Source organism: Pholcus phalangioides, unplaced genomic scaffold (assembly GCF_987345545.1).
Source record: "Pholcus phalangioides strain wild (caught in Gottingen) unplaced genomic scaffold, Ppha-v1.0 ptg000002l_1, whole genome shotgun sequence".
NCBI classification, from domain to species: domain Eukaryota; kingdom Metazoa; phylum Arthropoda; class Arachnida; order Araneae; family Pholcidae; genus Pholcus; species Pholcus phalangioides.
Genome location: NW_028301595.1, coordinates 1,973,782 through 1,990,297, shown reverse-complemented (window position 1 = coordinate 1,990,297; position 16,516 = coordinate 1,973,782). Strand labels below are relative to the sequence as shown.

At 38.8% G+C, this 16,516-nt stretch overlaps 1 protein-coding gene across 2 annotated transcripts in view; it reads left to right on the top strand.

Moving 5' to 3' along the window:
• Positions 1-16,516, top strand: part of LOC149089052 (guanylate cyclase 32E-like) — a 270,710-nt gene that overhangs the window by 228,919 nt on the left and 25,275 nt on the right. For both annotated transcript variants that reach the window (XM_089236936.1, XM_089236943.1), the window contains 3 exons: positions 3,318-3,387; positions 7,463-7,574; positions 15,940-16,134. In XM_089236936.1, the coding sequence (XP_089093062.1) occupies positions 3,318-3,387; positions 7,463-7,574; positions 15,940-16,134 (377 nt within the window). The remainder of the gene's footprint in view (positions 1-3,317; positions 3,388-7,462; positions 7,575-15,939; positions 16,135-16,516) is intronic.

The window sequence follows — 16,516 nt, the reverse complement described above, 5'->3', positions numbered from 1 at the left end:
TTTTAATTTTAATTTGGGAGATTATTATAATTTCTAAAAAAAATTGAAAACATCAAAAAAAAAAAAATTCCATATCTAATTTTCTTGTATACAAAATAATTTTGTGATTGTTTTCTTACTTCAATATTATTATTCCATTTTAAGATTTTTAAAACTCAAATATATTATAACTACAGTTTAAAAACCTATAAATGTGAAATTATATTCAAATTCTTGAAAAATTGTGAAATATTCAAATTAAATTATTTTTCATGAAATATATATATTGAAATTTCACGTTTGAGTATTTGTAAGAAAGTATTTATTATAAAAAATTTATTAATAAACATGAAAACAAAAATATTTTATGAAAATTTTGGGAAATTGAAGCGATATGTATAAATTAAAAAAAATCTTATATTTATTTATTAAAATATTCCAAATAATTATAGGAATTAAAACACTGTATATAAATCTTAGAAAAAAGTCTTAAAATATTTATTTATTGAAAAGTTGCAGAAAAGTACTGAAAATTGAAGTAATGTATGTAAATCTTACAATAATCTTAAAATTATTTACGAAAAAATAAAAAAATAATGTATATATCACTGCCAAAGCCCGAAGTTGGCCCATTCGCGACGGGGCTAGCCCAGTTGACCCGGCAAATGTCCGAAATTCGTTCTTCTGCCGGGCTTTGGCCGGCCCCATATATCGATCCCTATATCGGTCCCTACAATTCGTTGTCATCGCCGCGTTGGCGTATTTTTTTGTAATTATGATTTACCATTAGCCATAATATGCCCGAATTTCGGGCATTAGCCGAGTCAACTGGGCTGGCCTCGTATCGAATTGGGCAACTTCGGGTTTTGGCAGTAACATATATAAATAATAAAGAATTTTAGAAAATTTATTAAAAAGTTTTAAAAACTGTTTATTGAAAAATAATGAGAGATGGTGTAACTTAAATCAAATATTTCAACGAAATCACTCATAATAATCAAATTATAGAAGGAAATTGGTAGAAAATCATTTCAGAAAAGTTCGTACATAGAATTTTTACGAATCAGTTAACTTATTTTGGAATGCTAATTAGTTCGTTGAATTCCCCTATTTAAAAATGAAATCTAAATTGGCTTTTCAGATGAAATCACTGAGAATAATAAGATTTGATTTTTTAAATAATTTGATTCAAGAATGAGAAAATAATGCAAAAATTTTCCGAATGAGTGAATCATTTATTTTAAAAAAAAGCAACTAAAAATCCAATTAAAAGTGACAGGAGATTATTTTCAAATCATTATTCGATAATAAGTTGAAGGAAATCGATTTTAACGAAGGGAAAAAAATTGGAACAACAATATGTCGTCGAACAAACAATTTTTCTTGAATAATGATCTTCTATTGATGCTTGATTGAACGTGAAATTGTTTCCGGACAAAAGGCAATTCAACTGCAAACTAATCGATCGATGAATGTTATATTTAAACAAGTCTCATTCAAATACAAATAGAAATATTTCTGTTATAGAAATTGATAAATTACACAAATAATAGAGGATATGGAAAATATTCCATAAACAAAAATTATTTTGGCTTCATTAACAAGTTCTTTCAATTTATGTGAAAAATGGTCTTTCATTATGGTTAAGCTGCTTTCGGTTGTATTAAAAGTTTTTTTTCTCTCTTTTTGTGGTTCTATAAAATGTTTTTAGTGCGTAATATACCAAAAAGAAGAGCATGAGGTTATAGTAAAAGTTATTTTTCTAGTGGGGAAATGGTTTTGGTTTTATATATATATAAAAAAAGTTTCTTGGTTATAGCAAGAATTATTTTGGTTAGGTAAAACGCTTTGGTAATGTTTAGGCAAACACTTTTGGTTAAAAAGCGAGTTATTTTTGCTTTTGTACAAATTATCTTCAGTTGTTGCTGGAGTTATTTAGAGATTGTTTTTAATTAAAGAAGGATTTATTCTGGTCTTGTCGAAATTGTTATTCATTATAGCCGTGTTCTTCATCATTTTTATACCTGCGGACCAGTGAAAATTTTTGAACGATATCGCAGACCGGCCGGTTATTTAAATAGTTTACGGACCATTGAAAAATAAATTATTAAAAAAAAATGATAAAAAAGGAAAAATAATTCGGGGAAAATAATTTGCAGACCGGCAAAAGATGAAAAGGAAGAATAAAAGTCGCGGACCAGCAGAAAATGAATAAAAAAGAGTACTTATTTGCGGACTGACAAAAAATAAATAAATAGGGAGAATAATTTACAGACCGGTTGAATGGCAAAAACATAAATGGTAAATTTGGAGACAGTAATTTATTTTTTCAACATTTATTATGTATGTATATGTATTTCTGAACAGTTCCTAACTTTAGGTTGTTATATTTAGGCTGTAACAACCATATTTTTATGACTTTTTTCTAATGTTATTTCTTCATTATACATATATTTTTTTTATTTATTTTATTTTATTTATCCCACAACCCAGTAGGCATTGCACATATATATTTATATTTTTCTTATATATCCTCAATTGTTTTACCCTTTCCATTTTTTTCCAGCCACTTTGTTGGGAAATTAGCCTGTTGTAGCTTATGATTTTGTGTTTTATATCTGTATAAAGTGTTTCGTGTTAAAGTAAGTTATTTCAATTATGCGGAAATTTTCTCGGGCTGTGTGAGAAATGCTTTTAGTAACAACAATAAAAATTTCCTTTCTACCTTCAACAGTAAAGTCATTTTGAACTATATAAATGCAATTATGGTTTTTTAAAAAACTGTTTCATGTCGGAACAAAAACTTTTTAATTAGGCAAAAAATGGATCGTTTCTAAAACACAAAGACTGTTTTCAAATTTCACACTACATCTGTTACAAATTTTTCATAAAAATATTTCGGTGGAAAAATATTCACGACCAGATCAAATTGCAAACACTTTGACGGCAGTTCAAAATTCCTTTTATAAGCGTGCAAAAGCGTCGTAATTCGACACGAATAATCATTATTTAAATCTTTTCAACATCGTAAACAACAGCTAAAAATAATCAATCGAAGCGATTTTTACATTTTATTGCATGCATGTATAAATGCATATACATCAGTTCGGAAAATTGCATTTTCCAGAAATGATCGAAGGAACTCATCCATAAATTAATCACCTGATAATATCGTTACTCGAAGACGACAAAAAGCTTGATTATTTCATTAAGACAAAATTAATTATTATGAACATCGTTGGATCTTTATTAGATTAATTATTGTTCATATTAAATAGTATATACGTCGTGAAACTCGCCTACATTATTGATGTGCATTACATCATTGTATTTTTCAGATTGGCGAATCATTTTGGTTTGTTCGATATTCGTCATTGTGCTTATAACGGGTGGATCCTTGGCTTTCAGGTGAGTTCACTGTCTTTATTTTTTAGTTAATTCCACGTTTCTAATTTTCAAGTTCGGTCCAGTCTCTTAATTTTTGAGTTCAGTCCAGTTTTTAATTTTGAAGTGTAGTCTAGTTTCTTAATTTTCAATTGGTCCAGTTCCTTGATTGTCAAATTTCTTAATTTTACAGTTTCAGACCAGTTTTTTAATTTTGAAGTTTTTATTAAGATGTTTTGAAGTTTCTTAGTTTTCAATTTTTGATCCAGTTTTTTACTTTTCAAGTCAAATCCACTTTCTTAATTTAGTCCGGTTCCTTAATTTTCACTTTCAGATAGTTCCTTAATTTTCAAGTTTGATCCCGTTGTAGTTTTCAAGTTAAGTCCGTCTGTCAATCGGGTGAAGTCAGATGAGCCCGGCTCTTAAATTTCGTTCAAGTTTTCATCAGAAGATACGGGAGTGAATTTGTGAGGACCATGGAATTGGCTGTTCTGGGGTGGACAAACCTGAAAAAGACTATTTACTTTTGAAGCATTTATTTCATCCTTCAGCTATGATCGTAAACCCCTATAACAGTCCCTAGATTGTTCAAAAGGGTTCGAGAGATTATTGGAGCTGACAAGTTATCGTAGAGAATGCCAGGAGAAATTAATATTTTCCCGTTTTTCCGATATGCTGCACGCTCACTCGCTTTCCGTGTTTTCGATTGGATCATAAGCTAATAAATAAACGCTATCGGTCAAGGAACTTGATCCCGAATCCCCCTCCGCGAGGCCATAAAACATAGCTTAATAACTGAGCGAATGGCCACCTGCTGGCAAATTGTGGCAATTGGCGATAATGAGAGCCATTCTCGAGAATTAACTCTTCCCCCCGTCACAGTTTATAACTCCGCTTGTGCTATTCGTTATTAGTAGCAGCTGCTATAAAACCACTAACTTATCGTCTCTCTCTTGGGGTATGCAAATTTTTATTTATGGCATTGGCTAGAACATCCCTGCCTCCACTAGAAGTAACGAGGTTCCGCAAGAACAACAATTTCAATACCAGCTCTCTCTCTCTCTCTAGACCAAGAGCTTTTAAAATTTTTCTGCCGCGACCGAAAATCAGCAACAAGTTCAGCTTTGAGACCCATGGAACGGTTTGTTTTACGAAATTAGTGAAACCAGTGACGCAATAAGTGCATTTATAACAGCAGGACTCCAAGTGGACTTGTACAAGTCATCCAGGAACCCCCTATCTCAATCAATTCTCGATCGGAACTCATAGCTCAAGAGCCCCTGGCTGTTGGTCGATTTGTACGACCCATCTCGGAAGCCGCTGCGAATCAAGTCTAGGTCGGGACCCCTAGTTCTAGAACATCTGGCTGTTAGTGGATTTAAATGTCCCCCCCCCCCTCTCTCTCTCGGAAGCCCATGCGGCCCAAGTTTAGATTGCGACTGTTAGCTTAAAACCCCCTGAGCTAGACTGAACGATAACTAAAGCTGGTACTTATCGATTCACGTTAAAAGGTTCATAAGAACTAATTTGGCACACAATTGGCACGATTTCCTTCTTCCTAGTTTACGGCATTATTGCTCTCGTGAAATGAAGAAAGACAAAATGAAACCGCGCTCAGCACATTTGGCACGCAATGGCATCGGAGGCGGGGGTAACATTTTCTATCACGCGACAGAGTACCCTCAGAATTAATAAAAGAATCAAAGTACCTACGTAAAACTCCAGTGAAGAGCACCCATTAGCCTAAAACTCTCGAACGCCCCTGTTGGCATGGTTTTAGTCCTCCTTGTTTACGGTATTAATACTATTGTAAAATATTGAGAAACAAACTGACGAGATGAGTATGGCATGGCTTCATTCTCCCTAATTGACGGACTTCATTGCTGCTATGGCATGTTATGAAATAACGAGAAACAAAATAACACCGAATTTAGCATGAAAAAAAGTCCCGACTTGGCAATAATGAGGAAACACCATCGAGCTCATACATTACTGGAGGGAGTATGACGTCAGCGGTCTCCGCCTTAGCAGTGCTGAAAACGGTGTCCCCAACATCTCCGTCGGAAGATCACGTGACTCGGTGCAAACAAACACGATCCCCATAGAGAGATCAATGTTAAAATTGCTGATTTTTGCATAGAACTGCGGAAATTTAGTAGGGTTTCCCGCCTCATCAATAATTTTAAAAATTGAATTGAATCTTTGGCTTTAGAAATATTGAGTTTACTTAGAGATACGAAGCCCAGAGAATTAAATATAAAATAATGAGCCAGACCCACTTTTGAAATCCATGTGCAATAACATTAATTTCAGCTTTTTTATTTATATCTTCTCAATCACGAAAATGAGAATTAATGTCTCCGTATTGTCTTGTATTATGCAATTGCATCAATCCATAAAATTTAGGATTCTTTGGAATTATTTATGGGCCCATATAAATTACATTGAAGAAATTCCGCAGCTTTAATCAAGCATTTTTTGAAGCAAAAACGATCAGATCGATTCATTTCTATGTTTCTTTAATTTAGATTTGTTCCTTTCATGAGTCGCATGTAGCATTCCTTTCATGAGAGTAATTAAAGATAATTCCAGAATTAATCAAAGATAATTCCAGAATTAATTAAAGACAATTCCAGAATTAATGAAAGAGATACTTTCAGCATTGACGAAATTAATAATTTCAAAATTAATGAAAGTGATAATTCCAGAATTAATGAGATATAATTTCAGAATTAATGAGATATAATTTCAGAATTAATGAGATATAATTTTAGCATTAATGAAAGAAATAATTTCAGCATTAATGAAAGAAGCATATCCAGAATTGATGAAAGCATTTACTCCAGAAGTAATGAAGAAATAATAATTAATAAAGGAAATAATTCCAGAATTAATGAAGAAGAATCCAGAATTGATGAAAGAAATTTTTCAGCATTAACGAAAAAAATTATTCCAGCGTTAATGAGAAAGAAATGTTTCCAGTATTAATGAAATAAATAATTTTATCTTTTTTCATCTTTAGATGAGTTCCCAATCCCTTTTTGAATCTTTGAAACGCAATATTTAGAGACCGAACTGTACATTTCTGTGGGCAAATTGCCAGGCACCAGATTTGTTTTCACCGAGTCACGTGATTTCCTTGCATTACATGTAGCTGCCGTCGCGGCGGCTGGATGCTCCCTCCAGTAATATAAGCTCGATGGGAAACACTTTCCTTTCATCGCCAAGCCATCGCCATACCCACGCGATCGGAAAGTGACTACCGGAAACCCTGGGTGGAGAGAGAGGGAATTTCCGGTTCCTCTTTTTTCACCTGCAATAACATAAACCGGTTTTAATAATAGGTGTGGTCAAGTGACTTCTTGCGTTGGACATTCTATATTTGGATCCGGACTTCAAAATTCTGCTTAGGTTTTGCCTCACTCTTTATTCCTTTCATATCTAAACAAATTTGGGCACGTATTTCCGAATTTCAATGACGATACGGAGAAAAATTGAAAATTGATTCTCACGCGAGTAACAGTTTCCATTATTTTCACAATGCGGTAGACGTAAATATATTTCGAGTGCCCGAAAGTGGGTCATATTGGAAGAGAAGCCATACTGTACACAACCATGTACACATACACGAATGTACGGACACTCGTGGCCTCAGAGAAAATAAATAAAGATCTATATTTTGGTAGTGACGACAGAAAAATTGTTCCGGTCCTCAATCCTTAGAATTTCCTGGAGAAATAAATAAGGAATACAGAGAGAAGTACGTTCAAAGATTTATATATTATTGACTCTCGTACAGAGTATTCTTCCCAATGTCCCGATACTTTTTTGTCCTTATAAAAGGAAATGTCCGTGTTTTTATAATCCTTTTCTTCCCTCCAGGATATACCGAAAATAATGTGTGATTTTTCACTAGATTTCTAGGACTTTTTCCCAAAAGTTCAATGCATTTCAATAGGATTTTTCCCCCTCTTGTAATTTCAAATGAGTAGCTTGAACTTTATATATATTTTTTTTTTCCATGAAATTTTTGATTGTGTCCAGTTCTTTTAATGTTTGTTATTTGGCCGATGTACAACGTATTCTTATCCGCTTCCAGGCATTACAGGTACGAGCACAAGTTGGCGTGTCTTTTATGGAAGATAGATATGAAGGATGTCATGTTGATAAGTCCTATTCCTGATGCGACAGTTTCTCAAAGTATTAAGAGCGTAAGCAGATGAATTGTTTTGCCTGTTGCTGTATCGCTGATGTATAGCGTATGCATCTCGTATTTATGGTGTGGTAAGACAGTAAGCATAATCTTTTCAGCCCCTGGGTCAGGTATCAGGTATTTCTGTCGCCCGCAACCAAAAACTCGGATAGAACCCCTTGGTGGGCCGCATTTGGCCCGCGAGTCGGAGGTTGTGCACCCTGATATAAGGCTACCTTTGCACAGTTATTAAAAGACTAGCTATAATACCCAGCGCTTCCCGGGTTTTCTTCAATTACTGAGAGGATTGAAAAATTTACAAACCATTATAAAGGCATATAAACTATCATACATTATACTTGCATCATTAAAGGCATTGTTAAGGCATATACGTGCCTGAAACGCATTGCTAGGGAACCACGGTAGCCAAAGTAAGTGATTGTTGAGGCCCAAAAACCATTTTTGCTCGACAGTTTTTCGCCCATTTCGGGCATTTGGCCAAATCTGACGTACTTTTAGAGTAGCGTATCGCTAAAGTTGGACTCCGCTTGGTATATACAAGCAAAATTTGGCGACGATCGATCTAAAATTGTAGATTTGTATAGGAAACATACACACACACAGAAAATAAATTTTATATATATAGATTCTTACTAGTTCTTCAATAGTAATAGTGAGACAGGGAGTCTAAATAAAACATTTCTGACATTTCAGTCCAGAAATATTGGGTTTAGATGGCAGACTAATCGCTAGCATCATTTGAAAGTGAAAGAAACCTTTGAGCAATTGTACCGGAGTCTGTGCGAAACGAGCTCCCTAGTGAAGATACAGGACATGCCAGGAGTGTGACGAAGCCGCAAGAAACCACGCTTTGCACAGACATCGGCTCAGTAACTCGCTACCACGATTCTACCTTGTTGAAAAAACTGCCCCAATCCCAATCTTACATTAAAACCCTTCAAGAGTTCACTATGTTGGACCCTATCGAATCCCTTTTGGAAATCAAGATAGATGACGTCGACGTCTTTGGTCCAAGCCTTAATCACGTGATCTTAGAAAATCGGGAAGATTGGTTTCACACGACTTTTCCTTCCTGAACCGATGCTGGTTTCCCGCCAATTCTCGTCCATCCACTTCGCCAGTTGCCTTCTAATGATAATTTCCAGAATTTTCGAGAGGGAAGGAAATTTCTTCAGACTTACTGGGCAGTAATTGGACGCGGTTTCTTTACTATCCATCTTGGATATCAGAACTACGTCATCAAGTCTCCAAGCTCCCTGAGTATGTAAGTGAGACCAAGTGAGTGTCTGAGTGACCAAGCGAATGGGTGAGGGATCATACGAGTGACCAAGTGAATGTGTATTACAGCAGGTGATCATATGAGTAAATGACAGCATGTGATCGTATCAGAGACCAAGTGAATGTGGTCACTCATACGATCCCAAACTTCATCACGAAAACGGTCACTCTTACAGTAACTCATACGGTCAATCACTCGCTCCCACAGTCATTCACTCACTTGATCACGAAAACGGTCACTCTTACAGTAACTCATACGGTCAATCACTCGCTCCCACAGTCATTCACTCACTTGATCACGAAAACGGTCACTCTTACAGTAACTCATACGGTCAATCACTCGCTCCCACAGTCATTCACTCACTTGATCATTCATATGGTCATACATCCACTCACACTTACTCATTCGGTCACTCACTTGGTCACTCATACTGTCACTCACTCATACAGTCGGTAAGGTTCAGGAGAAAAGACGTTGGAAAAAGGCCGAGAAGAAACAGGAGTCGCGAGAGAGAGAAACGAGAGCGATTGGAGAGATTCGAAAAATATAGAGAAGTGTAAAAGTTTGTACCGAAGAGACAGGACGGTTCGTGGAGGTGTTGGATATAAATTAAATAAAGTGTTGTTTTCTTCTTTTGGGAGTCTAGAAATCCAGTTATTTCGTCCTGGAATCGTAGTGGAGGTACAGCCGAGGACCTACGACCGATAAGAAGTCGGGGGAAACTTTACTGGCGCAGTCGGCAGGATCGGGTCGTGGCTTCAACGACTCAAGATTGTGAGCTGAATTCGAAGAAGAGTGTCCTAGCGACGGTGGAACCACCCCGGTTCGTATAGAAGGATAGCAGCAGCGTAGAGCTCCCACGCTGTTTTTTTTTTTTTTTCGTGAAGTCAACCGGTGCTGAGAGGGACAATCCTGTCTAGGGAAGAGAAGCAAGTGTTGTGCGGCGGTATCGAGACGATAAAGATGGCGTATTTGGCAAAAGGGAACAAGGAGGATCTGGAGACCATGGCCGCCAACTTAGGGGTAGAAGTCCGACCGGAGTTCAACTTAATGCATTTAGTGAGTACCATACAGGAAAGTGAACTATACAACGAAGCGACATGCAGAGAGATGCTGAAAACTATCATAAGCAATAGGAAAGAGAGAGAAGAGATGGAGATGGAGGAGCGGCGTAGAGAGATGGAGATGGAGGAGCGGCGTAGAGAGATGGAGATGGAGGAGCGGCGTAGAGAGATGGAGATGGAGGAGCGCCGTAGAGAGATGGAGATGGAGGAGCAGCGTAGAGATAAAGAGATGGAGATGGAGGAGCGGTGTAGAGATAGAGAGATGGAGATGGAGGAGCGGCGTAAAGAAAAGAAGATGGAACATGAACTCGAAAGACTGAGGATCGAGACAGGAGTCAGAAGAGAGGAGAATAATCAAGCTGGGCGCGGCAGAACCCCCGGCCAGGATTTCCAGAACCTGATGCAAAAGTTCAGGATGGAAGAGGACATAAGTCTGTACCTGGTGCTGTTCGAGCGGCAAGCTCGTCGTGTGGCCCTGGCACGGGAAGATTGGTTAGCTGAGCTCTTGGGACTTCTTCCCTACGAGATGAACCAGTTAATTGCCTTCGAACCGGAAGAGCAAGTGCAGGACTATAACCAAGTTAAAGAATTATTATTGCGGAAATTCAAACTCACCCCAGAGAAGTTCCGACAGATGTTTTCTTCGCGCCACAAGAATCAAGAGGGCACTTGGAGAGACTTCTACCACGAGCTGTGTACCTATTTTGATGGATGGACGGCGGCTCTGGGGGTCACGACATTTGAGCGACTAAGAGATTTAATCATCACCGATCAAATGAAAAAACGCGTCCCAGCAGATTTTAAAGAACACTATCTGGACGAATGGAGTGATATTGTGTCTCCAAGTGAGCTTTCGGAGAAACTAGATAGGTTCGATGATGTGAAGAGGAGTCTGGGGGCACCCTTCTCTAGTGATAGAACGAGAACCCCAAGACCTGTTCATCAAAATCCGAGATCGAAAGCCAGCGGAAACGAGAGGCTTCAGGGTGAGTCCTTCCCACCTAAAGCGACGATGGGTTCGAATACCAGAGAGAGAGCCGCAGTCACTTGTTATGCGTGTGGAGCAGAAGGCCATATAGCAAGGTTTTGTCCTGCAAGAGTCCAGCAGGAGCCATTGAGTCGGGCCCAGGCGAACTCTGTCCAGACAGAAGAGGGGGACACGATTGAAGAAACCACAGTCCTAACAGCACATATTACGGTGCCGGCAGCTGGTGTTGGTGCGGACATTGACACACCGCAGACCGTGAGTTTGAAATGTGGTCAGAAGACAATAAGAGGCGTAGTCGATTCCGAGACCCAGATCTCAGTCGTTAGGTCTGATTTGGTTGAGATCGACGACAGTGAAGGCGAGGGGAGAATAAGGATCAAGTCCGCATTTAGCGAAAGTGAGATAGCCCCTCTGAAAATATGTATGATGAAGATCAGCGACGGCAAACACGGGTACGTGCCAATTACTCGCGCAGTGTCGAGTCGCTTGATAAATGAAATGTTAATATGTCCGACGGCATACGACGCACTCTTGGGAAATGTACTAGTTCTAAGTCCGATCAATGAGCCAAGCCGTAGGGACGGCGTGTGTACTTCATCTGCCGATGGCAAACAGAAGGCCAGCAACGGCAATAACAACGATTTTTGCATACCTAACGAAGAACTTGAAGAGAGGATCATGTCCCAAGTCGAGAGCTACTTCACCGACTTCAACATCATGAAGAACAACTTCCTGCTGAAACAAATCCGGAGAAACAAAGAGGGCTACATCAGCCTGAGGTTGGTCTCATCTTTCAGGAAGGTCAAGACCCTGACCAAGGACTGGAGGGTTGTCCGGTACTGTCTCAGGAACTCGAACAAATTCCAAGTCAACGGAGGAGGCACTAAAGTGCGCCGGATTGTGCCCGTACCGGCTTTCGAGACCAGATGCGCTGAAATGATCCTGGTCTGCAACATGGCGTCCGAGGAACTGACACCCGAGTCAGTGTTGCAGTCTATATCAGAACACGGAGAAGTCGTCGACGGGGCAGTCGTCAATCGAGGATCCAAGATACCGGATGTCTGTACGAGGCGCTGTCTCTACGTCAACGGGAACATGGTGAAGAAGACGTTCGCCATCGTCAAGTGCAGAGATTCAGACACATTTCAATCGGGACGCATCCGCATCCGAGGGCAAGGCCTCGCAGCTCAAAGAGATGAACTCGAAACGATACGACGATGGTCATGCTGTCAACAGGAGGAGATCGGCACCGAACTGGTTTCCGGCTAGGCAGGAAACGTCCAAGCAATCGAACTGGCGATTGTTTTCGTGTCCATTTGCCAAAGGAATCAACAGAGCTACGAACCGCCAGTCGAAGACCGAGAAAACCAGAAGCCAACCGGCTAAATCTTCAATCGCCAACAACGGCGCACCTAGGAATAAGGGCAGGGAAAGGTCATCCTTCTCTTATGTCGGTGGTGACCACCACTCCATGAACTCTTGGATGAGCAACCTTTATTTGCCATTTAAGGGTGGTATGGCCGCCGCCGCCAAAAAAGCTGCTGCTGCACGGTACAACGCTCGCCTACCGGATAGCGTCACGCGTTGGCCTGGGGGACCCGAAAGGGTGATATGCAACGTAATGCCGACGCCCTATCACGGTAGCCGTGAGAAACCGAGTTACGCTCTTGAAGCATCATCATCATTTAAAAATGATGGATGTGCTTTTCGATGATGGGAAGTGTAAGGTTCAGGAGAAAAGAGGTTAGGAAAAGGCCGAGGAGAAACAGGAGTCGCGAGAGAGAGAAACGAGAACGATTGGAGAGATTCGAAAAATATAGAGAAGTGTAAAAGTTTGTACCGAAGAGACAGGACGGTTTCGTGGAGGTTTTGGATAATAAATTAAATAAAGTGTTGTTTTTTTCTTTTGGGAGTCTAGAAATCCAGTTATTTCGTCCTGGAATCGTAGTGGAGGTACAGCCGAGGACCTACGACCGATAGGAAATCGGGGGAAAGTTTACTGTCATTCACTCACTTGATCATTGATATGGTCATACATCCACTCACACTTACTGTCACTCACTCATACAGTCGATCACAGTCACTTGGTCACTCAGTGACTTTCTCGGTCACTCGCTCAGTCACTTTCTCGGTCACTCGCTCAGCCACTCATACGGTCAGGGCAGGCGAAATGTACTAGGGACGAAATGTCGGAGGCGAAATTTCCGGATCCCACGCAGAAAACGACCGCGATGCGACAAAAAATGATCAAATAAACACCAGATAGGCGGCATCACCTACTCAAAATAATATACCGTACGTGTTAAGATAACCCAATAGCCCATACACAATTCACTGCAACCCGTATTTTTCGTTCAGTTAGTAATGCAGTAGCCAAAAAAAACTAATCCGCCAAACAAACAGGTGCTGACGCGTTTCCCTCTTGACTAACAGCAGGTCATTTGTAAATATATTAAAATAAATTACAACCCAGTAAAAACTAACGCGCAATGATTAAAAATGATGAATGAGATTTCATTAAGATATTAAATAAATAATTATTTAAGGCTGGGCACGTGGTCAACATTTCGCAAGAGAGAGACATATTCTTGGTACATATTCTCGAGAAACGAAAGGCAATTACTGGCATATTTTGCATGTTTCGGCATAAATTTTCAAGAAGCGGAGTCTCAAGGGAATTTTTATTCATTTCTTTTTAATTAACGCGTTACTTAATAACAAGCCGCTTGTGTCGTTATCATCGCGAGTTTTTTTGTTTGTTTTTTTTCTAATTAAGGAAGAGGCGATATGCAAATTAACCACACGCACCGGTGACTTAACTTCTATACTCTTCGCAGAAATTTCTCCGAAAATGAAAATTTCGTACGTTGTTATTATCATAGAAGATATACAGGGTGTCCCGTAAATGCGAATGCGGTGGCCTTAATCTCATCAACCGTTCGCCGTGGCGGTGTGGTTCTAGTTTAAAAAATGCTCGAAATTTGTTCGGGAATCACCTGTAACAGTTCCAACAGTGAAAATACAGTGTAAATCATAAAATTAAAAAAATATATATTGACTTTTATGTAATCTCCCTCTCTAACTAATTCCAATTAGAAAGTTGTTGCCCTGTCTTTCCTGAGGTCAACAAACGAAAAATGCCAAGTTTCCAAGTGCAACAATCGCTGAAATATTTGAATTCAAAAATCAAAGGTGCAAGTTGGGAAAGAAGCATTTTCCGTCAGTTTATGCTGTCTTTTCCAAACTCTTTTCCTGGTTTTTAAATTCAAATACATCAGCGAATATTGCACTTGAAGACATATGGGTTTTATTTTGCTGGGCTCGGTAGAGACACAGACCAACAACTTTCTAATTGGACATTATAGCACAGGGAGACTACATAAAAATTTAGATTTTTTTTTATTTTATGATACACTGTATTTTCACCAGGGCAGTCTTAAGAGCATCATAGCTCCCCCCCCCCCCCGGGTCATGATTTTTCTCAGGGCGTACCTGGCAAATTCTTGAAAATTTCAAATCAGTTCTGATTTTTGAAAGCCCCCCCCCCACTCCCTTCTCTTGAGGCCCGGATGGGCACATGCTTCAAGACGGCACTACTTTTCACTCTCGAAAGTGATTTCTGAACACATTTTGAGCATTTTTTAAAATAAGACCATACATACTTCTGCGACGAACGACTGGTGAGATAAAGGCCGCATTACGAGTCATTCAGTATTACGTCAGCATCGATAAAGAAGGGGAGGTCCGATTTGCTGAGTTTTAATAATGGAGGGGGGGGGGTTTGAATGATGCTTACGTCATCAACCACCCTTTACAAAAAATATTAAATATTCTTAATAGCATCTTACTCGCAAAAAGGGGAAAAACCTTTCCCTACTTTGTGTTCGCCTGAACTAATGTTCCCCCTATTGATACGTAAGTCCTCTATAGAGCCCCCTTTAGTGATCTCTAAATCTTCCGCGGATCTTTCAATTGATCTGGAAATTTGTCGGGGTGCTTAAGTGCTCCAAAACTATGTCACATGTCATATAAGGTTCTCTAAATAATTATTTCTTTCATTAATGCTAAAAGTATTTCTATCATTCATTCTGAAGTTATTTTTTCTTTAAATGTGAATATTCATAAATTCTGAGAATATTTCATTCAAATAAATGCTAAAAATATTTTTCTTTAGAAATTCATTCATTCATTTTCATAAACTGCGAAATACCTTTTCCCAACTAATTACGAAAATATTTCTTTCATTAATACTGAAATTGTTTCTCACCGATTCTGAAATTATTTCTCATTTTTTCTGAAATGTTTCCTAGAAGTGAATTTAAAATTGCGCTTCTTTTTCCAATTCTGGAACACATTTTGTCATTGAGATTTTTTTCAGAATTTCTATAAATTTTTAACCCTTTGGCGTACACAAAACCTCCACAGTTTTATATGAGAGCCCTTTGTAGCTTGGGGTGTACATCCAAAACAGTGTTTATCGACGTTTATTATTGTCCTCGGCTAAATGGAGCCTCATTCACGAATAAGCCATTTCAGGAGTGTCGGTATCAGAAGGTGGCATATTGGCATTCTACTATATTAAACAACCAGCTAGCTGTCGAAATAGAAAATAGCTCATTACTGGATCTCAAAAAAATCATGTTTGCAAATGTCGGTGACCTGTTGCGCCATCTACACTCGGTATGTCGCTTTTTATACATTATAATGTCGAGTTTTTTGTATGTACCCCATTTGTGAATGAAATTTTAAACTTTTTTTTTTTAATTTATCAAAAAATATCCATGCTGTGATAAGTATTTTAGTGCAAACGCCTCTTTCTTATGAAAATTAGTTGATTTTGTATCAGTTTCTAGAATGTGTCATGGACTTTTCACCCACCCTGTATATCTATAATAAATGCGAATGTATACAGTACATACACTCTGACATGATAAATTGCATGTCAGAATGTATGTACTGACATGATAAATTTCATTCAAAACGTATTTTAATTCTGATACGATTATGATAGATGTGTAATCGATTTCACTAGGCGTTTGCTTTCGAAACGAGCCGTTTCGTTGCACTGAGAGCTTCTCAAGGCGATGAAAATGACGACGCGTCGTCGGCTGCGGCTGCGAGGGCGTCGCACAAACTCGGCGTTTACAAGGGGAACGTTGTCTACGTGAAACCTGTCTATAAGAAGAACATTGACATCACGCGATCGCTTCGCAAGGAGATGATACAGGTAAGAAATATGTTCTCCATCTCGCTCTTAGTGTCTTTGCGCACTGCTGTGCGGTTACTGCGGTTGACCAGCTTATATACCCTATGGGGACAGAGCGGAGGTCAAGGTTGGTCTGGTTGATCTTATCACCAAACGTGAAATTTCTTACGGAAAATACGCCGATGTTCGGCAACTCCAAATGCAACAAGAAAATCTGGTAGTGCGTACGCTTCAGATTATAAATTATCCCCTCGAAAGAAAACCGCGCCGTTCTGGATCTTTTTCTTTCCATTTACCACGAGAAGACACTTAGTCACGCCCCTTTTTCAAAATAGACTTCAGGGTAACTTAACTGGACAAAGAGAAAAATCCTCCTCTTGGGTTACAAGGACGCTGATCCAGG